Genomic DNA, 27,101 nt, shown 5'->3' on the forward strand with positions numbered 1-27,101 from the left:
ATAATAAAATAGACAAATTACAACTATAAAAATTTAATTTTTACAGTTGTAATTAATTATTAATTAATTAGATAAATGATGAGATTATTTATCAAAATTGATAAATTATGGAATTTATAAAATACTGGAACCTTTCTAGCAATAAAACTGTCATTATAAAATTTTTAGACCAATGAATATTACAAAATTAAATAAATGGAATGAACTGTAAAACATTTCAAATAATAAAATAATTAATTATTTATATGCATTCATACACATCGAAATAAAATAAAAGTTTTATAATTTAACTGTTTAATTTGTCGAAAGTTTTATATTGTTTTTTGGTTTCATTAATTTAAATGTTTCATAATTTCTCAGACAAATTACGAAAATAAACTATAAAATGTTTAATATACCTACAATATTATGAAATTTTTGTATTAACGGTTCTATAAATCAATGAAAACATTCCTAATAGTAACTAAAACAGTAAATTAGAAAATGAAAGATATTTATATTAAAAAAATCTATAAAAAGTAATAAAGTAAGTAATAAATTTGATTATATCATAAAACTATAAAGTTTTTTTTTTTTTTTTTTTGTAATAAATTTGTTAAATTATGAAAATTTCTTTAGTTTCTTTGATTTTTTAGTTTCTATAGTTTCTTTAATTTCTTTAGTTTCTTTAATTTTTTTTAGTTTCTTTAGTTTCTTTGATTTCTTTAGTTTCTTTAGTTTCTTTGGTTTCTTTAATTTCTTTAGTTTCTTTGGTTTCTTTAGTTTCTTTAGTTTCTTTGATTTCTTTAGTTTCTTTTTTTTTAGTTTCTTTAAATCTTCTTTAATTTTATATTAAAAAAATAAACACTTTTTTAACTTAATGAAATATAAAATTATGATTTCGAATTGATTAAACGATAAAGTAATAAAAGTTTTTTTGTAAAATGAGGAAAATTATAAAATTAATTAAAATATGCAATATTCAATTCAATTCAATATTCAAACTATAAAATTATGGTTGTTTTTAGTTTCTTTAGTATTATAATAAAGGAACTATAAAATTATGATTTTAAATTTATTAAACTATGAAATATTCAAAATAACTAAACTATAGTATTATAGAATTTTTAAATAAACAATTCTGTAAATCAATGAAATTATTCCGAATAGCAAAACTGTTAAATTAGAAAAGAAATATTTTATTTTTTATAAAATTAGTTTCGTAAATTTTAAAATTACGAAATTGTTATGAATATTTATGAAACTATTTTAATCAACATAAATTGTAAAACTCCTAAACCAGTCCGTGTTGTTGCAAATCCCTTCGTTAATCATAAAATAAACCGTGCAATCTAAGAGGGTAAACTCGCTGCATTATTAAATTAAAAGATCTCCTTAAAAATTCCTGAAACGCTTACCTGAAGTACCCGGCAAGTATTTCAGCTTTGAGGACTTTTCAGAGGCTTACGAATATCTCGCATGTTCGCAGGAAAAATGCAGGCGGGCGTTCCATGAACAAACATGCTGCATATTGTGCCGGGAAAATTTTATTACCGTTGCGATGTTAGCAGTGTCAATATTGGTGCGCAAACCTTGCCGATATTTGAACGTTTTTTCGGATATTAAATTTTACTTTAGTGTGCAACTTCTGTTAAATTAAAATGATATGATGATAAGTTATATTTAATACGTTTTGCGTGTGTGGTTCTTCGAATAGATTTTATTATTTAATTTTGAATGTTTTGTAAATAATTTTAATACTTGACAGTCGTCCAATACACAAAAATAAATGTATTAAAATGTAGAAGTCATCAAATGTTTTACAACACATTTGTGCCTGTAATTTAGACGAAGTGGGTAAAAATATTTCTGTGAAACAAGTTTAACGTGTAGAATAAAACGGTTCGAAGAACAAAAGACACACTCTAGAAGACCACACATTCATCCTCCGTCGATGTAAAAAATTGGGGCTGTCTGTGAATGCGAGGACCAAAAAATTCGCCAATCTAATTCAATTACTAGGTCCAAGCCGCCCCATTTGTTCGCAAACCCTTTCGACCCATCGAACGACGTGTCCGACGAGACCCGCACAAGCAAATCGCTCCTCTTTGACTTCGATCCCGGGCGGAACGGGCGGAAATCCGCGACACATGAAAGGGTTGCGGTGTGAGAGGCGTTTTGTAGGTCAACGCTGATCCGTGTTGCAATCGGGCAACCGTTCTTTTCCCGCACTCTCATCCTTCGGTTGTTCCGGAGGTGAGAAAGATATGGGGGCTCGGTGCTGTGGGCATCCTGAAATTGCGGGACGCCGTGGCGTGACCGGAAGTGCGTCGGTTCTAATCGCGCGATTTGGATTCAGAATGCCGCGAATGGGACCGGGAATTCATTAATGGATTCTACACGGCCGGAAGTTGTCGAAAATGTTTTATCAATCGTTAATTTTATTTGAACATTATATGGTTTGATATATTTAGAATTAGTCTGATAGCTGTATTACAGGCCGCAATTTATTGGCAATTTTGAGACCTTCAATTTATTGCTACGTGTAATAAAACAATTGCTAAATTTATTGTCTAATTTATAATTAGTCAATAAATTTCTGGGAGGTAGAACCTGTTTTGATATTATCCAAACTTATAAGAAAGGTTTGTTTATAAACCATATACAGATTAAATGTATAATTATAATATAAAAATATAATATAAAAATAAAAATATTGGTTGTACTGACGAAAAATTGTTACTTGCCAATAAATTGTTGGAAAATAGGTCAAGCACTATTTTTTTCCTACTTTCTAGAAATTGTTTGGTAATTTTTAAAATTATCCAATACTTCCAACTTATAAGAATGGTTTGTTTATATACACTATCGCTCATATGTAGACCAAGAATTAAAAATCATAATCATTTTGTTAAAAGAACAATTCTTTTTAATTTAAATTAATTTTATAATTAATAAGTGTCTAAGCATTTCGTACCTCAATTTATATACGGATATCTTTATTTACGTGGTTTTTATACATTTTATTTCGGACAGAGTTCATAAGTAAAGCAACCAAACCATACATACAATCGATTTTATAATTTATTTATGTGCCCGACATCGTTCCTTAAAGTTAAAAATGCCTGGAAGTGTCCATTTAACGATACAAATTAAACAACAAATTGTAAAAAAGTCCCGAAATGGTGAAAAACACAGTAAAATTGCAGTACATTTAAATTTAAACACATCAATCAGCAAATCCCGCATAAATCAAAAAATAAACGAACTCAGTATGTTGGTGTGTACCATAAAACGAAGACTAAAAAGAGGAGGTCTCTATGGTAGAAAACCAACAAAGAAGCTCTTCATTTCTGCAAAGTATAGAGCAGCGAACTACTTTTTGCAAGAGAACATGTGAACTGGACAGATGGGTAATAGAAAACAATTTTGTTTTCGGATGAAAGTCTGCTCCAATTATTCAAATCTGATGGTATTTCATAGGTGAGAGGACCAATTAATGAAAAGTATAATCCCGAGTACACTAAACCCACTCCGAAACATGGTGAAGGAGACGTGATGGTTTGATATGTTTTTCTGAGTTTGGCATGGGCCCACTGGTTAAGTTAGACAGGATAATGGATCGTTTTGTTTATCGTGACATTCTCTAGAATCATTTGCTTTCATTTGACGAAAGTAACTTCAGTTTAAGGTGAACCTTCCAGCACGACAACGATCCGAAACATACGTCTAAGTTAGTTAAAAAATGGTTCGCTTCTCAAAGAGTACGTGTCATGCCTTGGCCAGAACAAAACTCAGACCTCAATCCAATGGAAAACCTTTGAGAAGAAATTGATCGGAAAATCCCTACAAAAAGACTGTCAAATATGAAAGAACTCTACGAAGAAGTTCAATTCACTCGAAAGAAATTTCGTACGATTATATTGAAAAGATACCAAAATCAATGAAGAAAAGGTGTTTAGAAATTATTAAAAATAATGGAAGTGCTACTAGATACTAAATAAAAGAAGGCTAAATGTACGTAAAGTTGTTTTATTTTAAAGTTACTCTACTTCTGACCCTTGAATATGTATGTACCAAATAATCTAACTTAAAAATAAAAATATTGGTTGTACTGGTGAATAATTAGTACTTTCCAATAAATTGATGAAAGATAGAACAAATTTTTCGCCAATTTTCTCTTGACCTTTGATACTATTAACAAATAAACATAGTTTGTTTATTTATTTTCTTCTATTTCCTAGGAACTTATTATTATTAGTAATTTTTAATATTATCGAATACTACCAACTTCTAAATAAAGTTGTTTTAAACATATACAATTTAAATAACCTAATTTAAAAATAAATATGTTGGCTGTCCTGAAAAAAAAATGGTTTTGCCAATAAATTACTGAAAAATAATAGTCTACTAACTTTTTAGTAATTTTTGATATTATTATAAACAAACTTTGTTTAAAAACATAAAATTAATAAATGTGCATGTCTAATCTAATCTAAAAATAAAGTTATTGACGATAAATTTGTAAAATTTTTGTTAATAAATTACTGAATGGTAGAAGAAGCTCTATTTTCCCTACCTTCTTTTAGTAATAAAATAATAAAAGTTATGAACAAAGTTTGCTGATAAACATACACAGATTACATCTACTAAATAACTTAATCTAAAAATAAAAATATCGCCTGAACAAACTAGAAAATATCACTACCAATAAATTGCTCGAAGATAGAACAAGTTTTATTTTTCGCCAATTTTCTCTTAACCTTTAATACAATTAACATATAAACATAGTTTATTTATAAACATGTACTAATATAATTTAAAAATTAAATTAAAAACCTGTATACACGTTAAATATTCTAAAAATTGAATGAATTTCAAAAATATATATAAATATTTGTACCTGACGAATGTTTATACTATTCTAAATAAATAGAGTGAATGAACTTGAATTTTCAACCATTGTTTTCTATTATAAACCTAACTAAATCAACTTTTGTTTATTGTTAAACTATCAACAATAAAGAATAGAATCTATTATTGTAAAACATGTTACCAAATATTGATTGTTAACTTTGGCGGTTAATTGCTGAGGGAATTTCCTGAAATTAATTAATTGTACATAAAACAGATTTCGAATCGTCTTAGTTCGTTAAAATTTCGTGTGCGGTAATAAAATGTTCGCAATAAAATAAATTCGCTAGGTCGCACAACGGACAATAAAACTTGCAACACGGACGTGAAAACTATATATTTCAGTTATAAAACTTGTTTATCTAACTTAATGGAATTTGGTGTAACAAACTAACTTGATGAAAAATTAATGATATAATTTTTTTTACCACGATCGTTAAAATAATCACTTGTATGGCAAAAGCAGAAAATCATGTTGAGAATCTTCTTTAGTAGCACTTTAAATTCCCTTTTACTAACTTTTCATCATCTAAATCGAGCAAATCCTTAATTAAATTACAAGTCCTTTTTATCACTGTTTCGTTGCTGTGATTAAATCTCTTTAACCACATTTTATTTATTTCCTCTGACGACATATAAAACGAAAAATAAATCGAATGCTAATTTATTAATTCACATGTTCGACGGACCGATAATGAATAGTCCAATAGCATTTTAAAATTTCGTCTGTCCAATAAAAGCGATTGGTAAATTGTTTGTGTCGTCGACTGCGTGGAATGCGAAGTCTAATTGAATTAATGCACCAGACGTAACCTTGACGATCTTAAGAATGTTATCAGCTGTAATTGAAAACCTTCTCTATCTAAAAATTAATGATCGGGCCTGTACAGCAGTTTTGTATGATATTAGCAAAACCGCAGCATCGTGATGAATGTAAACAATTGTGATCTCATAATTAGTAGGTGTGAGCTGATTAAACAATCACGAAAATCGAACGTAATTTCTAAATCAGTTACTTTTCAACAGTCACAATTGTTTAATAATTGAGTTGTTTTTGCCTGTTACACGGAATTTCTATGGAATCATCGTTTTATTCTGATTAAGGTGTTTTCAATAAAAATAATGCGTAATTTCTAATAATAATAATAATTCTTTAATGACCAACAGACATACATTTATTTACAGGAAAAACTAACATTAAATACTAAGATTCTTAATACTAATTTCCCCACATTATTCATTATGTTAATTCTATTTCAATTTGAAACCAATGAACCTATTAAAAATATGGCATTTCTAACTCATCAAAAAAATTGATATTTCTAATTATAAATCCAAGAGTCTTTGTTACACTCTGAATAAAATTGGTGTAAATTTTTTAGTGTAACTTATCACTTGATATTTTGTTACATTCATTTTCAAGCGTATAATTTCATACAATAAGCGAAAAATAGTTTTTGATATATAAGCTGATCAGACAAGTCATTATTGAACTTTGCTGCACACTTGAAAGAGTAGAATTTTGAGGAGAACTAAAATTATTAAAAATTACATATTATTTACGGTTCTGAGACCATCGGAAAAGTTAATTTTGGTGAATACAATAGGAAGGCTTGGAAAAATCATCTTGCTCACCCTGATTTATAGTCTTAGCTATATGTTGCCAAATTGTTTAATTAAGTTTGTTGTGGTTTATTTTGCTGGAATAGATGACTTTTTTAATACGGGATAGATTTTTGCATTTTTTACGAAATGTGGAAATTTAGCACTTTCAACAGTACAGGGCAATTTGATAATTGGTTAATTTGTGTAAAAATATCAAAATTTACGGTTATAAAGAGACGTGTACTCAAATTCATTTAGAAGAACTTGGGTATTCCTTATGCAAAATACAAACACTTTAGAAATCGTTGTTGAATAGTTTCAATTATTTGTCTAAGTATCAAATATGGTGGAGACCAAACAGTAACACCGTATTTCAATTTGAAACTAATGAACTTATTAAAAACATGGAAATTCTAACTCATCAAAAAATTTGGTATATCTAATTATAAATCCAAAACTCCTTGTTACACACTGACTACATAAATTAATGTGTGGGACAAATGACAGTATTTGATCAAAAAGAACACCCAAGTCTCTGATCTCATTAGCACGTACCAATAATTGTGAATTAAATGAATAATTAAATACAATTGGTGTTAATTTTTTAGTGTACCTTATTACTTGATATTTTGTTACATTCATTTTCAAGCTTAAAATTTCATACATTGGGGATTGGCAAGAATAAATACTAAATAAATATTTGAAACGACTCTTAAGAAGGACAATTTTTTAATTGTCACACACGTTTAAATCATTTTCAGTACTTAGGTTTCTTTTTCTTCGGATCTCCGTGCTCTTCATGATTGTGCCTGTCTTTGTGTATGATCTTTTCCGTCAGTTTATCCTTCAATTTGTTGATTTGTTTCTTGTCCTCCTCGTAGTAGTATTCGGCCTCTTTAACGCCGGCACGTTTTCCGAAATGTCCTCGGTCCTCGATCACCGGCTTGTAGTCGATCACAGTACGTCGGCGAGGGGGCGGTCTATCCTCATCGTCCCTGTTGTCACTCTGGTATCGTCTCTGACCACGAAACCGATTAAAGTTGGACAAAATTTTACGCCTGGACATTGAGCAACTGGAATTTCGACCTGTCACTCTCGTGACAAGCTCAGGATAATTGACAAATTGTAAAGTTTGCAACGTCAGTCGCAGTGGAGAGAAAAATTGAATTAACGACGGCGCAAAATTCGTTTCGATTGGCGGTGTTTTTTAGCTTTACTGTCGCTCCCTGAATACCCGCCACTTATTGATATTGATTTCATTAGTCGAAATTGAAAGCGCTGCTCTCGATATAATTTTTTTTTCGAATTTATTCTGTAGCCTCGTTGGAAAGGAGCGAAGCAAAATCAATATTGCCGACAGTAATTACTTTATTGTTGAGTAACTGCCGGTAAAAACAAAAAATTTCAACACCGTTCAATTATTTTTGTTACTTAACAGGCTTTTTTCAATGTTATTAATTATATCACACACGCTTGTAATCTGTAGGCCACTTATGTAACATCCAACGCTAATTCATGCGCATTCTACAAGAAAACTGGTGCGTATTATCGACGGGGTTAACTGTAAACGCGTACTCGGATTTGTTACGTAAAAAAATCTCAACAGACAATTAATCGTAGCGGTAATTATAAACATGATCATCACATAATGACCTTCAGCGATCCGCCTCCCAGGTTTTAATTCAAGTAATATAATTTCTTGTTTGTTTTTAGGGAGGAGGTGAGGGACCACAAGGTGAAATGGGACGCGAAATTCACGTTCCCGTGCAAGATGATGGCGAACGCGTCGACGGGCGTGATGGAACGTTGCGTGCTGCGTATCTCTATAAGGAAGGAGACCGGAAGATCGTTCACCAAATTGGGATTCGTCGATCTGAACCTGGCCGAGTACGCCGGGGCCGGCGTGACACATCGGAAGGCGCTTCTGGAGGGTTACGACGCCCGGAGGCGCCAGGACAACAGCATGCTGCAGTTCTCGATCACCATGAACATGTTGCAAGGCGATATCTTGTTTAAAGTGTAAGTCTTAATCTAATTTGGACTTTTTGTCGTCCGTTGGTTTGTTTTATTTGAAGAACTAAGGTAGCAGTGGATATTAACACCCTAACTAAGGAAGATTTGGGATGAAATGATTACTATGGTCAATTAGTTTTAATGGTCAACTTATTGTTATTTATGATATGGTGGTGAACGAATCCACTTTTTTCTTTATTAATTTTTAATTTTTTTCTATTCATTATTATTTTTGTCAAACAAACATTATTAATTAATTAAGTGATTTTCTTTTCTACTTGTTTCTTTTGGTCTTGCTAAGGCTGAATTATACGTTTTCTTACAGAAGCTTTGATACAGTTTAACTACGATCCATTATTAAACATGATAAGTAAAAGAAAAAAGATAATTGGCTGAATCAACAGCAAAAAATTGTTATAATTTTGTCCAACGAAAAAATTAAAAACACTAAGTTCATTTCATAAAATTAAATAATCCAGCTACATAGTGGACATATTAATAACAAAAAAAAAGACAATAAACATTACATACACACATTTTAAAAAGTTACTATAATTATGACCATTAAAATTTAAAATAATTATACAGGGTGTCCCCGAAAGGTCTGTACACAATTTTGCCGTTAATCGGTAGATCTGCCTTATCTTACCTTAGTTCAAAAACTACAATTATGAAGATATAGGGTATCAAAGTTAATAATTTAGTTTCAGTTTACTTTATTTTCTATTGATATAAACATGTGAACGTTATAAAACTTTACCATTTCTTCCAAGTTTTAACTGGGGTCTTTATAATTCGATTAACTAATGTTGATGCTAATGCACTATAAAACAAATAATCTAAATTAAGAAGTAGTTGAGTTATAAGCCATATCGTTAATATGGGCCCACCTGTATAAGTAATAAATATTTAGAAAATGATATGTTTTTCAAATACTGTAAATTATGACAGTGTACATTAATAGATTTATAGAATGCAGATTTACATTGTTACATACAGGTTAGTACTATATACTATTACTATTTTTTACTTCTGTATACTGAAATTACTGAAATCAGTCACATACATACACATACATGTAGTGGTCATTATTATAACAACTTTAACTTCAAACTTTAATATTATAATCATATTTATTTAACTTAAAAAGAAGAAAATATTAATTTACTAATGTTATTTTTCACGTTATTCTAAAAACTAATATTTTCTTATTCTATAATAATAAAAAATTATTTTAACGATTAATTCAACATTAATATTTTTGAATAATATTGTTTTAGCATCATAATTTCAGCACTTTTAGAAATAAAATGGACCAATTTTTGAATATTTGGTTTCCTCCAATCTTGTGTTTGTGAGTGTTATCACTACTTAACAGCATTGTTTCTTCAATATAAGGAGTACTTTTAATAGAAAGAAGGATTTCTTTATAGATCTTTACCCAAACATCAAGCCCCATTTCCTTAAGGTTGGCTTTAATTTGAGTTGGCTATAAGAGTGAATATTTGAATTATCTGTCCATCGATTCTTTAAAGTTTTTGTAACTCACTGAATATTTTTCGTATTTTCCACTTGTCCTGCTTCTCTAAATATTTTATTAATACAGGAAACTACCGACTTATTTACCCATAAACTCTTATTCTCTCTACTTGTTTCTTTGGGGCTTGCTAAGGCTGAATTATATGTTTTCTTATACAGCTTTAATACAGTTTGACTACGACCCATTGTTAAACATGATAAGCAAAGGGAAAAAAAATTATTATAATTTTGTCCAACGAAAAATTAAAAATACTCATTTCATAAAATTAAATTGTCCAACTATATTAAACAGTAAACATTACATACACACATTTTAAAAAGTTACTATAAATATGGCCATTACTGTTTAAAATATTTATACAGGGTGTCCCCGAAAGATCTGTACAGAGTTCTGCCATTAATCGGTAGATCTGTCTTAGCTTAGTTCAAAAACTACAATTATGAAGATACAGGGTGTCAAAGTTAATAATTTATTTTCAGTTTCCTTTATTTTCTATTGATAAAAACGTGTGAACTTTACCATTCACTGTAAAACTTTCTGGAATTGCAAAATTTATTCATCAGCGTGTTGTGTTTAAAACAGGTATACCTGATTAATGTCACTACCGTTTAACAGAAAAATCCAGTTAAAGGAGACGCAATAAAATAAAACTGGAGAATGTGATTTTTATTAATTATGCAGTGAGTGTTCAAAGTAAACCATCGTTTTCATATATACAGTCATTAATATGGCGAAGAAAATTAAAATGTACGCTGTATTCTTCGATATTATGGATCTGAAGAAAACTATTGATTTTAGAATATTGAAAATAATTACTAACTTTGATAATATGTATCTCAGAAATTATCTTTTGTACTAAAGTAATAAATATAAGGCAAATTGATCTTTTTTCACATCGGGGATTAGTGGTTAAATTCTATACAGACTTTTCGGGGACTCCCTATATTATTACACAAAAAATGAGCCAGTATTCAGATCTTGAATATAATTTTGATTAATTAGTCCTGCGGATACCTTAATCCGATTTTTGACACGTTAAATTTCAATGCGGTAAAACATTTCTATCGTGTTTGTGCCATTTTTCGTAGCAGTTATGGTTTCTAGTTACTGCGACTGTGTTATTATGCCGTACAACATACAAGCTTGACAACTATTAAAAGAATTTATTACAACCATAAACCGTTATAAATAAAATTGAAATTTACGGAAACGATGCCACGTCGTGTTTTATGCACGATACTCGAATATTCCTTCCGCCATCAGCAAACGTTTATTTTCATACAACCGGGCAGACATAAAAACTGCAACGATGTGAACACCACTGAGTCATTAAATGTCAATTAAAATTCGTGCATGAGATCACCGATCGTAAACTCGTACGAATATAACCATATGATTTATCTGACCTGTAACACGCGGACAATTAAACAACGATTGATCCTCCGGAGGCGGTTTTTGTCGCGCTCGTGTGTGCACACACTAAAAATAATCGCACATTAAGAGGAATTTGTGGCGAATTTAAAAATAGTGCGGCTGTTCATCGATCAGTACGAAAAGTCGAAGGGAACAACGACTCGCGGGTAGTCCGATGAAATATGGACGTGTCGGCTGCCATAAATTGGACCGGCTTCATTAATTTTATTCGTGAATGGAGGGCCGGGCCGGGCGCCACACCTTGTGGCACACAAATACCGTTTTCGCGTAAAATTGAACGAGGGCCCGGGGGAATCGCCTTTGGAAAAAATTATGTAGAACATCGGTTTACGTGTCTATGACCTTAAATCTCCCGGGATCAAATTACTACTGACATTTAATACATCTCTCTGGAAATGTGAATTTTTGTGTAATTAAAGATCAAAGTTATTAATAATATTTGTGCTAGAATTTTATCGGTGTTCACTGTATGTGGTCGTGTTGATTATTTTATGTGTAATTTTGTACTTCACGTACATTTTTACATTTTACTCGTTTATTTTATTCTGCGAAATTGTTCCAAGTGAAATATATAATTACTCGGTACTCATTAACAAATCACATTTATTTTAATTATTCATAACAGACTTTTTAAAACTTCTGTACTTTGAATTGTAATAATTTTCTAAGAAATTTCACATACAGAAATAAATTATAATTATATTCGCAGTAAAAATAGTAACAAATCAGTTTTAAATGTCAATAAGTTTCTATATTTAGAAGTATAATAAGTAATTAATCTCAAGTACTAGTAATTCATAAAAGTCACAATGTTAATTTTGTAAACAATTAAATAAAATCATTATAATGTTTCTAAACATTTATCATTAATTATTTGTTTATTTATATACATAGTAAAGTGAATTAAATTTCATGTAAATAATTAACTTCGTCCGGTATAACGGAAATGTTATAAAAAATTAAACCGTTAGTAAATATAATTAAAAAGTTAAAAGTAAAAAACATTGCCAAAATTTTCGTGGTAACTGATACAAAAATTTGAAGGTCTCAAATTAGTTTTAAAAATAATTCAGATACAGATTATAAAAAAATGGATAGATTTTTAGTTTTCCATTAAAACGAAGTTGAGCCTATTTAAAATTTGATTTAATAGATATATAAACATCAAAAACAAATCAACTTTCAGGAAGTCTTGTTCCGTAACAAAGACTTATTAAAGAAGTCCTCTTATAATTGAGACTCTGTATAGTATAAAGCAACTAAATAAATTAAAAAATAAATTAATTGATTTAAAATTTGTTAATGCATTTTTAGCATTATTAATTTTAATAAGGAAATGTTATTTTGTGTATTTAATACATATTTAACAAATATTCTTGTTTAAGAATAAATAAAAAAATGTTATAATCATTATTTTATTAAATAATCTTCAATTTATACTAAAAATTGATTAAAATGTCTTTGTATCTTTGTTAATAATAGTTTTGGATTTACATTCTAATATACTTTAAATTGAAATCATTGGTTTATTTAAAAAGATCCAAAGTTTTGATTTACTTGAGTATTTCTATAAAAGAAAGTTGATTATCCATCTGAAACTGGATTAAAGAGGTATATTACCCAAAAAACACAATGAATCACATTCAGGAAGTTTTATTCAATAACAAAGATTTATTAAAGGGTGCCCTTTTATATGTGAGATGCTGTATGGTGAAAAATATTTAAATAAATTAATTGATTTAAATTTTTTTAATCCATTTTTAATATTATTTATTTTAATAAGGAAATGTTCTTTTACATATTTAATTCATTAACATTCATCAACAAATATTCTTGTTTAACATTCAGGAAGTTTTGTTTCGTAACAAAGACTCATTAAAGAAGTCTGCTTATAACTGAGATTAAAGCAACTAAATAAATTAAAAAATAAATTAAATGATTTAAAATTTGCATTTTTAGCATTATTAATTTTAAAAAGAAAATGTTTACTTATTTAATACATATTTAACAAATATTATTGTTTAAGGATAATAAAAAATTGTTATAATCATTATTTTATTAAATAATTTTCAATTTATACTAAAATTGATTAAAATGTCATTGTATATTTTTAATAATAGTTTTAGATTTAAATTCTAACATACCTTAAATTGAAATCATTGGTTTATTTAAAAATCTCCAGTTTTGATAATATGAATTTTACTGAGTATTTCTTTAAAAGAAAGTTGATTATCCATCTGAAACTTGATTAAAGAGGTAAATTACCAAACAAAAAAAAACACAATAAATCACATTCAGGAAGTTTTGTTCAATAACAAAGACTTAAAAGTGCCCTTTTATATGTGAGATTCTGTATAATGAAATTAAATTAATTGATTTAAAATTTGTTAATCCATTTTTAGTATTATTTATTTTAATAACGAAATCTTCTTCTAAATATTTAATTCATATTTAACAAATATTATTGTTTAAGGATTAAAACATTGTTATGTTCGTTATTTTATTAAATAATTTTCAATTTATACCAAATTTGAAAAAATATTTTTGTATTTTTGTTAGTAATAGTTTTAGATTTACGTTCTAATATACGATTAATTGACAATATTGTGTATTTAAGAAGTTTCAAAGCTTTGATAATGCGAATTTTACTGAGTTATATTTTCTATGAAAAAAAAATAAACAGCACTAAATCTAATTTGAGTATGAATAAAAATAAATTTGCCAGCTTGTGATAATTTTAAATTTCATGTACAAACTTTTTATGTAGCTTTTAAAATAAACTAATTACAAATTATGAAAAAATTGACACATTTAAAGCATAGTTTACTTCATATCTGAAATTTGATTTAATAAAAAACACGACAAATCACTTTCAATAAATCTTGTTATGTATCAAAGACTTCTTAAAGGTTCCTTCTTATATCTGACACTGAATGAAATGAAATAATTTAATAAATTTAAAAAATTGATTTATTTAAAATTTGTGTCCATCTTTAGCATTGCTAATTTTATTAAACAAGTGTTCATTTAAATATTGAGCTTAAGCATTAAATAAGTTAAATTTTACACTAAATTCGGCCAAAATATTTTTGTTAATAATAGTTTTAACATGCGTTTAATTGAAAACATTATTTAAAATTATTTTAACTGATTTCTTTTCAATTTGTTTTAATTGGATTCAATATTTTAATATAATTATTTGTTGTTTTAGGCCATCACCTTCTCTAAAACACAAACAGATAATAGCTGAAGACACAACGGCAGATAACAGAAACGAAGAATTCACCAGCGGCTCGTTGGCCGGTTCAATAGCCAGTGGGAGTTCCGGTTTCGGCAGCCTGCCCAAGAAGCGACCACAACTTTTAACTTCAGGTAAATATATATATATATATATATATATATATATATATCGATAATTATTGAACGATTCTGTAAATTGAAAATTTTAGAATTGGTGATCGGCCAGACTCTCACGGAGAACAACGTGCCGGTAACAGTAGCGACAGATTATTTGGAGATCAACCCTCAACAAGCACCGGAACACGACGAGCCTACAGCCGAGCCGGGTCACTCCAGAAACTCGTCGAACACGAGCCAACTTTCCAAGGCGTCCGGATACAGCAGCATTCACTCGCACAGCCGCCAGTCCAGCTCCGGCGATTCCGGGCACATTAGGTAAAAGAGCACCAAAGCTTTCCCATCGTAAATCTTTCGTTTGAGTGACTGATTGATGAATTAAGTGAACGACTGTCGACGACTTTGTTCATTTAGTGTTAACGATCTTTCAGTAATCTCAACATCCACTGTAAATAAATGATGCTTCTAGGGCTAAAACTGCATGCAATTTACTTTTATGTTGTACCTTAGGGAACCACAGCACAGATCACTGCGGATAAACAACAACAAAAACCAATTGAAATTCCCACGCACCAACACCTATCCCAAACACCTGAAAATTCCCAACACTATATCGCAGGACGAGGTATTTTTCACACCCCAAATTGTAACCGAGGAATATTTCTCTCCTATCCAGAACGGTTTCTTGCCAGATTTGAACTCTAGCAATTATTCCACTCCGGTAGGCTTAAACCACCAGATCAGCAACATAAGTACGAGCAGCAACGAACAGTACGCCACCCCAGAATGCTCGTTCACCACCAAATCCGACCTGTTTTCCCAAAACTTTGTCGAGCTTCAAAAGTCTTCCTCCACGAGCGTCGTAGTGGAACGAAATTCCGATTACAGCAACACCGTCGATTTGACGTTGCGCAAGTCCGACTCGACCGTGTCCCAACCCTCCAAGCAACGTCCCAAGGAACAGATGAACGACGTGCTGCGTTCGAAGAGCGAGTTCGAAATACCCCGTGTTCACGAGCAAAACAACCTCGAAAAGTCCTCGTCCACCTCCAGATTTTTCAAATCCGACAGTCTTTTCTCCTTCCTCACGCCCCGGCCGAAGCGCAAAGGGATGAACGACGGCCACTCGACGCCGAACAATCCCCAAAACGCGATCCCGTTCAAAGTACCCAGTTCCCCGATACCCAAGCACCAATTAAACGGCGCCACCTCGATCAGCTCCCTACGTTCGGGTCTAGGCGACGGTAACCAGCTCGGTGTCCAGTCCGTGCCAAGGTAAGGGCTCGCTTTTTCCGAGTTTTACTTTTGGTTTTGTTTCTTTCACCGGTAATAGCTGATCGATTAACTTTTTCCGAGCACTGTTTCCTTCAAACGAAACGAGTATAACTTACTTACACATATCTAAATAGTTTCTTTTAGATGATAGTTGATCACAAACAAAGTTATAGTTATTAGTTTTGTTAAACTAACACATAGTTTGATATTTATTATAGAAGTAAGTACAAATTAGTTGATTTTGACTGTTTTAGGTATTTCCAGGCAGGGAAAAGTCGATTTAGGAGTTGTGATGTCATATTTTGTAATACGTCTATTGCAACAAATCTCATTTGGATATTTTTGATCGTTTTAGAAATATTATACGAAGCTGACATCAGGCAGATATTAAAGTCTAATAATTATTTTCTTATTTCAAAGACCATAATAAAATTTATTCCTTCAAACTTTTTAAAAGTACCTGGTGATTCACTCATTAGAAGTTCATGAACAGAAAAATAATTTGATTTAAAATTGTTATAGCTATTTTAACTTGACTTGAACTACTTTTCTAATTTATTTTGAATAAAATTTCATTTCCAGTTTCGCCGGAAGTGACATCAACTTACTAAGTTATTAACTTTCTTCGATAATTTTTCACAGATTTATGGTCTACCTAAAATGTCTGTATAGCTACCATTGTTGATACTGGGAAGCTAATGTTTGGCATTAACAACTCAGGAAAATAAGCAATATTTTTACATTCTTAGTAAAATCACTGTTATATTTATTTTGTTCTACTTAATTATGCTATATCATATATGGTGTTCCTTTGAAAATATCAATATTAATACTGTTTTAATATACATTCGATGAAAGATAAATAAGAAACACTCTGTATAAAATCCGAGAGTACAAATTAATGGCTTCTCTCCAGCATGAAAATTGGAGGCTTTACAGACAAATTTTTGTATAAAATTTAATAATACAAGAACTATTAGATTTAGGTATAAAATATAATATAGTCATTTTATTTGCAATTACATGTGAAATTTCTGTTGATAATAAAAAGTAGTCCAAGTCAAGTTATAATTGCTATAAAAATTTCAAGTCAATAACTGCCCCCATTCTTTAAAGAATAAGTTAAGTGGATTATCCTGTATACAGTACAAAAACAGTTTGATCTATCTGAATCCTGAAAGAGACATCATGTACAATAGAGACAGTAAGTCTCCCACTATGGGACAGATTTCTATCTCTGTCATGCATGATGTCTCTCTCTAAATTAAAACGGGTCAAACGATTTTCCAATTGTATACGGTGTATTAAAAAAATGTTAAATATTTAAATATGGACCAAAATAATTAAAAATAAAGCTAAATAAACATGGACCTACAAATAAACGATTTCAGAGACGTAGAAGATTATTCTTTTATGAAACATTAATATTATATATAAAGTATGTTATTATGTTTAAACAAGAAAAAACAGTTGTAAAAGTTTGAAATTTCCTTCCTTCCAAGGAGATACGATAAATAGAGAAAAGAAGTAATAGTGTTCAAGATCTTCATAACTATTCAATGCATATTAGAACTTTTCTTTTTACTTTACTCATACTATTACCCTTTTAAATATTTTACATTAATTTTTAGTACATATTTTCTGAGTAAAGTCATATACCCAAAATCAACTAATTTGGGATACTCTTTTGCAAAATTAACTACATACTTATGTTATTAACGTGAAAAGAATATATTTTAAAAGCTAAAGCAAAACAAAATTCATCTACAATTAATATTAATATAGTTATAATAGATTTGTTGCCAGAATGTTGACTATAATGGTAATAAAACTAAACCGTGTTACAATTAAATCTAAAACTTCCTTCCTATTATTTCCAGTTCTCTTTCGTTTGAAATCGATAAGTGCTTCATTAATTTTCGCATTGTATAACGTTTGTCGCTTCTTCATTTTTGTTAACAAGACTTTTCAGACCTGGCATTGGGCTTCACAGCATCTGTACGTATACGTTTTTTTTTTTAAATGTTTGTCCGTGTTATACATACATCTGTCCGCATTGATTAACTGTACTAACATATAGCATTATTAATATGTACTTATTCTCTCCATAGCTTTTCTCAAACTCTGTTTGTGTGAGAGGAGGACATGTTTGTTTCGCATATTTGTTCTCCACTTTAGAATAACTGTAATTTTTTTATCTATTTCACAATAAATCCGTAAATCAATTGTGGGGTTGTCAAAAAAAAAACAAAGTGAAACAAATCAATCGATTGTCAATGTTGTTGGGGGTTAGCGGATAGAAAACAAATTGGTGTTGCAGGGGAATGTCACATCGGAAGCTGTTGGAAGGCTCGTCGGGAGGTAAGCTAGCACCACTGGCCACAAGTCCTGATGAAACGCCTTCAACCACAACTGTCTCGTCCTCCGAAAACACACAATTACCCGCAATGCGTCGTCCCAGCGTCACAACGTTAGTCTACGTCTCAGCTCTTGTTGTTTTTGTTGTTTATTGTTGTTATTTTTGTCGTTTATGCATTGTGGCCGATTTGTGAAAGATGCTTTTGAGTTAATGCAGGAGAACGAAGTTTCCTGACGTAATTGGCTTTTGCTTTGATGTTTTTTGTCTTGTCGTCAATGCTTCTTTGATGCAAAGTACATCGTCCCGATTGTACGGAGCACAGTTGAGTAGTTGTGCACCAGTCGGGGAAAACACGTCTAGATTTTAATTAACTTTCCGAGACGTGATTTCCAGCCTTCCACACCGGTCGTTTATCGTAGTACATTGTTGATGTTTATGATTAAATTTAGGACGTAAACTTTATCAATACACTCCGAATCATGTACATACATAATTAGTTTGGGAAACTGTACTTTAAACTTAATTACGAAGAACATTAATGTTAGTTAGCAATCTTTATAGAGCTTTTCACACTTATATCGGTAGTGCTAGTTGGATCACACAAGTTTTGCACGGTTTTTACGTTTAATTCAACCCTGGAATCGGATTGTTAATCGACATTGTTTTTAGGAACCCCAGTTCGAGCAGCCTGGTGATATCGGAGACTGGTTCGCTGGACAGGGTGAAGACGTCGTACGACAGGCGGAAAAAGACGCAGGCGTCGGAGGACGCGGTCTCCGGTCGGGTTGAAACGACACGCGTCAATCCCGGCGATCTTATCGAAGAGCTACTCAAGAACACGAATCTGGAACCCACCGAAGATTCCGCAGAAAGTAAGAAAATCCCCCGTTTCCCCCAAAAAATTGCAAACCTGACCTGTTATTAGTTTAAACATGTGTTAGTGCATTGTTGAACCGTGCACAAGGATAATTAGATGTTTGCCTAAACGTACTGTATAAACAGGAAACAAATATTCGTCAACGATCTTCAAATATGTACCCATCAAAAGTTGTAATTCTATATAATTTGTTCACCAAACAGTTTAGTCTAAAGTCCAAAATTTTATTGTTTTCAGCGTCTGGATTGCAGTTGTTTATTGCCAAAGACGGGACAGCCGCTTTGGGTAATCACGAGGTAAAATCTCAGATGTCGACTGGCGTGCAGGTGTTTAAGCAAGTCGTAATGGACGACAGGTAGCCTTAATAGCATCCCCCCGACATTAGAACACCGATATTGTTATTGATATTGTGATATTCTGTAGCGAAGGCTTTTCCCCTCTCGAATTGCCGAATGCGCGACGTTCCCGGCGATTCCATTGACTTTTCATTGTTTGACCGGATGTATGTTGCTGGGGAACGTCCGGCTCGGATTCGTTTGACGTTTTTTGGCCAGTCCACTATGAATAGTCACTCGTTTTTTGCGCACCGATTATAAAATGGTTTATTATGGAGAGTATTATTTATTTGATTGAGAAATGTGGCTACAGAATATTTACACATGCAAAGTAATTGATTATACGTATATATCAGTACATAGTGTTGCCAATTTTTGTGATAAAATATTTAGTGCAAAGTAAATACATCACGGGATTTCGTGTGTGATGTCAAACATAAATTGATAATCATTATTTATTGTAAATTATTCATTTGTACAAGGAATATATTTATTTTTTAGTTTACTTTAAGACTCCTGTAATATATTTTAAGTTTTATCATGTATATAATGATTATAATACAATTATCAAAGTTGTACAACATGTTTCATTTACCTTTATAAAGATAATAAAAGGTAAGTATATTAGTGGTATTTTCATAATTTTATGTGTAATTCTGTTCTAAATATTGTCATGTAAAATATCAAGCCTTGAAAAATGTATCACCTTGTCTGATGATGCGAAAACCTTAATTATAAGCAACTTGAACTTGAGAAGAATTGGAAGGTTTCATGTCAAGTTCAACTGAAACCAACCTATTCGTGTATGATTTTGGTGACATTATTTTCCATTATAAGCAGAAAAAAACACATATTTTATTTATATTCGAATTCAAAAATTTCCATAACGTTGTTTATATAAGTATTTTTCCTTTGGTGAAACGTAAATTGTCTAGACAGATTACTTTTTTTAAACAAGGACTTCTAGTCAACGCGCCACGTCATTATTAAGAAATTATTTCTTCGTCCATGCACAGAATTACTTCCGATTTCCTGACGATGTGACCTCTTTCATCCGTCCACACAAACGCATTAAATTGAATAGTTTACATAATATACTCATAGTGACGAACTGCAATGTACATTTTTGTGTGTGTCAAGGGAGGACCTTGTAAAATGAACAAAAATAGTTACCATATTTTGTACATAATATAAAAATAAATGTTACTTTCGTGCAATAAATCAGGTGAATGCGAGGAAAATCCAATACGCAATAATGTTTAACAATTTTGGTTTCCAAATGCCTCATTAAAATAACAATTAATATTTTCTGTGAAAGACATTTTCGTAAAACACAATTAGGTCTACTTAAAAGTTTTTGTAAATAAATTGCTCGACTTTTACACGCATGAAGGTTTCGGTGCATTGCAGCAGAACTAGTTCCTTTAGGGATCGCTTTCACCTTCGAGTATCTTTCCGCACTCCTTGAGATCGACGATCATTTCTCAATAAAGGCAAGATGATTGTTTATTGGAACGTTTTTTTCATGTTTCCTTACTTAACCATGTGTTACATTGAATAATATCATTATTTATTAAAATTTCTTACTTACTGATGTCTTAACACTAATAATTATATTTTAAAAATTGATAGCTGAAAAACTACTAAAATTGATGATTATATTTAATTAACAATTTCAGTTTAATATTAACTGATAAATTTAATAATTACATACAAATCCTTAAATGAACGTATTTTTTACCAAATTTATGTAATATTGTTACATCAATAAATCGCGTGTAACTTGCTCTTGCCCCGTTCCCCACCACGATAATTTGCAGGTTCGAACGCCCCACCGAAAACTCGCATGTGTTCATATATAATGCAACAAATTTTGTTGATAAAAGATTTGCAAACGATTTTAGTATGATATAAGATCGGCCAGTTGAAAAATGCGCCAATTAACAATTTTGTTTTTGTTTATTGTGCGGTCTTATTGTTTGAACGAGGGTTTAAGGGGTGAATCCGTGATTTATGGTGTTTCCTCTTTGGTTGAGGATTTTGCGAATTCTTCGAAATGTTACCGGCAACTCTTCGATTTGTATGAAGCCATAGATGCTCGAAAAGTATGGGGATTAAAAGGTAAGCATTTTAATTTATAGGTATTTCAGTAAAATTTATGGAAAATATTTTTAAAACTTTATAATGGAAAAAAATTAAAGCAATATTTTTGTAAATATTTTTTATATATAAAAATATTTGGAAACAAAATATATTGTTTAAAAATATTTTTTATATAATGCAAATTAAAAAAATATAATTTCATTATAAAAAATACATGTTTACTTTTTATTTTTTTATATCTATGTACATATTATTAGAAAATATTTTCTTTATTGAATAATGTTTTAAAATATCATAAATAAATATTAAATAAAAATAAAAAATACAAATATAAATAAGTATTAAAAATAAATAAATATTGTTAAATATTATAATTACTAATTATGGTTGTTAATAACATTTTACATAATTTTTAATGTATGTGGTTTTTTGTATTTTATTAAAAAAATTTTGAAACAATTTCCCTCCGAATTTATTTTTAAAATTTTTTATCAGTCATAATATCTATGAAGAGCAAATACTCAAAGAACATTTTAATCAAAAATTAGATATTTTAAAATTTATAAGTCCTTTTATTTAAAAATTTGTTAATAAAATTGTGGTATTTAACTTAAATAAAAATCACTTCACTTTAATTTATTATTAATTTAAAAATTGATAAATATATTATTAAATTATATATTTATTATTTACTTAAACTTAACTTAAAATGGAAAAAAATTAAGACAATATTTTTCTATATATTTTTTTATAAAAACAAAATTTATTGTTTAAATAATGCAAATTAAAAAAATATAATTCCATAATAAAAAATACATGTTTAAATTTTTATTTTTTTATATCTATGTACATATTATTAGAAAATATTTTCTATATTGAATAATGTTTTAAAATACCATGAATAAATAAATATTAAATAAAAATAAAAAATATAAATGTAAATAAGCATTAAAATATTATATAATATTGTTTAATATTTTAATTACAAATTATGGTTATTAATAACATATCACACAATTTTTAATGGATATGGATTTTTTTGTAATTTATTAAAAAAAGTTTAAAACAATTTCCCTCCGAATTTATTTTCATAATTTCATAAAGTCTATGAAGAGCAAATACTGAAAACACATTTTAATAAAAAATTAAATATTTTAAGTCATTTTATTTAAAAATTTGTTAATAAAATTGTTGTATTTAATTTAAATAAAAATCACTTCGAATATTTATTTAATTTATTATTATTTTAGAAATTGATAAATATATTATTAAATTATAGATTTACAGCATTATTTTTTTGACAATAATACCTAATAATAATAAATAATTTATAATTAATATTTAAAAACAAGGATTGTTTATTAATAATTTTAAAGAGAAATATATGCAAATTACAATATTTGTTCACACCAAACAATCTAAAAATATTAATTCCTCATTACAATTATGAACCTTGTCATTTTTATTGCAATTATCAGTAATTAAATACATGCTGAATTTCAGAGTTATATCATAACTGTGGTGCAATTGTTGGGTAAATGTAACTTACATAAATAACTTGTTGCCAAAAATAGTGCACTAAATACCAATTCACGGGCAAACATTAAAAATATAACATTCAATAAATATACACCAATGTTAATTATTGATTAATGAACTAGGAAATGTAATAAAAACGTTCAAGTATGTTTGGGTTGTTTTCGAATTTCTTAAAATTCAACCTTAACTTTTACTATAAACCAAAATATTAAATGTACAGATTATCCTACAAAAAACCCACACCTTAGCGTCTATGTCAAGGTTTGGTCCGATTGTTTTGATTTATCTGATTCATCGCAACCAAAATATTAAATAAAAATTATTCTTTATGTGTGCGTTGCATAAAATATGTTTTTATTTTAGTTTTTTCTTGTGTAATAGTGGTAGATTGAGTTGATGAAATAATAAAAATTTTAGGAAATCCTTGAGTACTATTTTCAGTATAAAAAATAAAAGTTAACAAATAACTCAGGGTTTAACTGGTTTGTTGTTTCTTAAGACGTCAGTAACAGAAAATGTAGCTAAACGCAAGGATGACTTACTCAAATATGAGCTCACTTAAATAAACAATTAATGTGTACGATAAACTTTACTTGACCAAATCAATTAATTAGAAATAAATTATTAATGCATTTGTAATGTCTGTTTTAAATATTTATGGAGTTGATTATAATTTTCTGATGTTAAAAATTTGGGTATTCCCGATTCATCTAATTTAATTCTTTGTACCTGTAAAGAGCCTTGAAAAATAAGAATGAATTTCTGGGAAGTGATTATGAACAAAATTAGAGCCCGTGATACCAAAACATCCAATCTGATGTTATTTTAAACTTAATTACCAATAATAAATATATAAATCAAAACACTTGTTGAATTTTATGCTAATATATGTAAAACAAGAAATTAAATTTATTTTCAGTACTGGATTCCAGCGGGAAACCAAGTTCCGGTTTTCTTTATGGCAATAATATTTGGTTAGGATCCGATTTGCAATGTTTAGAAATCCCCCACAGAACTGGAATGGAAGTTAATTATGACCGAGTTATAAGACCTGATCCAACTCCAGACGATTATCCTCCATTTTCGTTGGCCTTCTCCGTTGCCCACATCAAACACAACAGCACCCTCCAAAACCACGCTCAACTTCCCCTAGAAGTAACACGAAAAAATTTTTAAGTTAAATTATGTCTAAAGAGTTTTTTTTAGTTTATTATTCAGTTGGGTTTGTGTATGCCAGAATCTTGCAATACTGACGAGATTATGGAATTACTGAGGATGTATTTTAATGGAAGTTATTTGGAATTACAGAAGATGTATAATTTAGATTTGGACGTTTACGAAGTTAAGATTTTAAATCGTGGACCTGCAACTATAACTCTTCCAAAAACTATAACTTTCCTGTAAGTTGTATAATATTTTATTAATAAGCAGAAAACATTACAAAACGCTCTTATTGATGAGGACTATTTACTTACCACAATATCTTAGGTCAATATGAACTACAAGAAGCGTTAATACCTCATAAATAGAAAGTACGCTATAATTACTAAGTACATATTAAATTAAATGAGATGTTAATCCGATGTGCCAATCATTACATTTGTTTATTAATGTTGAAACCCAATTTTTAACATTATTTTGTGATTTTAGGTCTGTAGTTTGCATAATATTAGTGTTGGCAATAACTGGTACGATTTATGACGTCAAAAGGCACAACAGGCAAAAAATTTTAATAATAAACCTCAACAACGTAATGAACAAACCAAATAGCAATAACAATAACAAATGTGAGAAAACAAGCAACCCAAAAATAAACAAAGAATTATTTTCCTTTCTTATTGCAGCCACTTCAGTTGATTTAGTACCGGACAAATCGAGTACTTTAGGGGATATCTTAAAATGTTTTTCGGTTTACTCCAACACCAAGACATTGATGAGCACGACTCTACCTCCGGACTCTGTGAGTTGTATCCATGGAATACGCCTCTTTGGAATGTTATGGGTCTGTTTGGTGCACGGCGTGTTCTTCGAAAGGGATTACCTGGACAATCCAGTCATTGGATACAATCTTGCGGAGTCCTTGTTTGCGCAAATTTTAAGCAATTCCACCTACTGTGTCGACACCTTTTTACTCATGAGGTAAACGATGATGTTGCTAATATTGATTTGAAATAACGAAGTTTTTTCTTAGTGGATTTTTGACTGGTTATTTGTTCTACAAGGCGCCAGTGAACAGAATTCAAAAGAGACCGGTGAACATTTTGACAAAACTATCCAATTTTATCGAAATGGTTGTGAGCAGATTCTTAAGACTGACACCTCCGTATTTGGTTACTCTTTTGTTCACTAACGTTTTATTCACTTATTACCAACAATCGTCACCTTTGATGTCGAGTGAAAGACCCGATTTGACATGCGATCAGTACTGGTGGAGGAACGTTCTGTACATCAACAATCTTTTTCCCAGATCTGAAATGTGCATGAGTTGGTCCTGGTATTTATCATTGGACATGCAAATGTTTATTATTGTTGCTTTTCTTCTCGTTCTCTCCACAATGTAAGCTTAAATTACGTTTAATATAGTAACGAATTCTTAAGATATTAATGTTTTAGATGTATTTTTTCAACTACCCTTTTGGCAGTCAGTTTGGTAATTGTAAATATTGTTTCTATGACTTACAAAGCCTACACCATCGCCTACATTCCTACGTAAGAGACAAATAATTATAAATTATTAAGTCAATTTTATTTTTTTCCTATTTACAGCTTAGATGAACAATTTAGAACTTTGGATGATATTTATGACTTACCTTGGCACAGATGTGGCCCGTATGTTGTGGGTTTTATAACATCGTACATTTTAATGGTCAAGTGGGAAATGAAACTGACTTTATCGAGAGTAAGGATAAAAATATTTAATATTATCTAATTTAAGTTTTATATTTTTGTTTCAGAAAACTCGTATAGTTTTGTGGTGTCTGTTTCCAATGTTAAATCTTTGGATCTTGTTCACTCTTTACACAAGACAAATTTCAGTGGAGTTTTCAGCAATTTATATGGGAGTTGCAAGGACCTTATGGGGTGTAGGTATAGCGTGGGTGCTTGTGGCTTGCTGTACCGGAAATGCACGTATGTCTTTATGCAATTATATCTTCCATGATGATCCCTTTTGTTTTTTTTTGCAGCGGCTTTAGAAAAGTTTTTATCGTTTAGAGGTTTTGTACCATTAAGTAGATTCACCTATTGCTCCTACCTGTTGAATCCTTTAGTCAGCCATATTATTTATTTGGGATCGGGGACGACATTTTCAGCTTCTTTGGCAGGATTCGTAAGAACATACCTTATTAAAAAGTTTAATGAGATATTCGTTTTATTTTTTAGGCTGTCACGGTTTGTGGGACAACATTCATAACACTTGTGTTTGGTTTTATACTTTCGTTACTCGTTGAATCACCATTTATACTGTTGACAAAACTACTAAAGGAAAAACTGTTAACAAATCGCAAACCAAGAACCAAAGAGACGGCCTGATACGAGAACTGAAGACTGTGATTTTATTTAAAACATTAATTTATAGATTATTTGTTACAAATAACTTAGCAGTTTTTTTACATTTTTGCGATAGGGGGTAACTGCGGTTATAAAACAAACAATGGATTATATTTCTAATCATTATATGATTTATTAGTATTAAATGTTTCATTATATCTCCTCGTTATCAAAAACTGGCACCTGTGATGGATTAATAACAATACGAAAAAACTTTATTAT

At 30.0% G+C, this 27,101-nt stretch overlaps 2 protein-coding genes across 3 annotated transcripts in view; both read left to right on the top strand.

Annotated features, from left to right (window-relative positions):
• The window catches only part of LOC109600672 (uncharacterized), a 46,754-nt gene extending 26,490 nt beyond the window's left edge, over nucleotides 1-20,264 (top strand). The window contains exons 3-9 of one of the 2 annotated variants that reach the window (XM_049965149.1): nucleotides 8,212-8,517; nucleotides 14,697-14,857; nucleotides 14,935-15,160; nucleotides 15,353-16,117; nucleotides 18,438-18,587; nucleotides 19,146-19,348; nucleotides 19,591-20,264. In XM_049965149.1, the coding sequence (XP_049821106.1) occupies nucleotides 8,212-8,517; nucleotides 14,697-14,857; nucleotides 14,935-15,160; nucleotides 15,353-16,117; nucleotides 18,438-18,587; nucleotides 19,146-19,348; nucleotides 19,591-19,712 (1,933 nt within the window). In that variant the 3' untranslated portion in view covers nucleotides 19,713-20,264. The remainder of the gene's footprint in view (nucleotides 1-8,211; nucleotides 8,518-14,696; nucleotides 14,858-14,934; nucleotides 15,161-15,352; nucleotides 16,118-18,437; nucleotides 18,588-19,145; nucleotides 19,349-19,590) is intronic. The other variant, XM_049965150.1, reaches the window with a different exon arrangement.
• A 1,349-nt stretch (nucleotides 20,265-21,613) lies between these two features.
• Nucleotides 21,614-27,000, top strand: LOC109600674 (nose resistant to fluoxetine protein 6). The gene is made up of 11 exons (XM_020016851.2): nucleotides 21,614-21,809; nucleotides 24,250-24,485; nucleotides 24,537-24,730; nucleotides 24,981-25,117; nucleotides 25,175-25,469; nucleotides 25,522-25,887; nucleotides 25,944-26,039; nucleotides 26,097-26,229; nucleotides 26,285-26,459; nucleotides 26,516-26,658; nucleotides 26,712-27,000. Exons 1-11 carry the CDS (start codon nucleotides 21,620-21,622, stop codon nucleotides 26,859-26,861), a joined length of 2,115 nt encoding a protein of 704 aa, XP_019872410.1. The 5' UTR covers nucleotides 21,614-21,619; the 3' UTR covers nucleotides 26,862-27,000.
• The last annotated feature ends 101 nt before the right edge of the window (nucleotides 27,001-27,101 follow it).

This window comes from Aethina tumida, chromosome 3 (genome assembly GCF_024364675.1).
Source record: "Aethina tumida isolate Nest 87 chromosome 3, icAetTumi1.1, whole genome shotgun sequence".
Taxonomy (NCBI): domain Eukaryota; kingdom Metazoa; phylum Arthropoda; class Insecta; order Coleoptera; family Nitidulidae; genus Aethina; species Aethina tumida.

Excerpts from the sequence above, each read along its gene's own strand:
- LOC109600674 (XM_020016851.2), top strand. The coding sequence starts at position 21,620 with ATGCGCCAATTAACAATTTTGTTTTTGTTTATTGTGCGGTCTTATTGT. Across the intron at positions 21,810-24,249 it reads AAAAGTATGGGGATTAAAAG|TACTGGATTCCAGCGGGAAA; the intron begins GTAAGCATTTTA and ends ATTTATTTTCAG. Across the intron at positions 24,731-24,980 it reads CCAAAAACTATAACTTTCCT|GTCTGTAGTTTGCATAATAT; the intron begins GTAAGTTGTATA and ends TTGTGATTTTAG.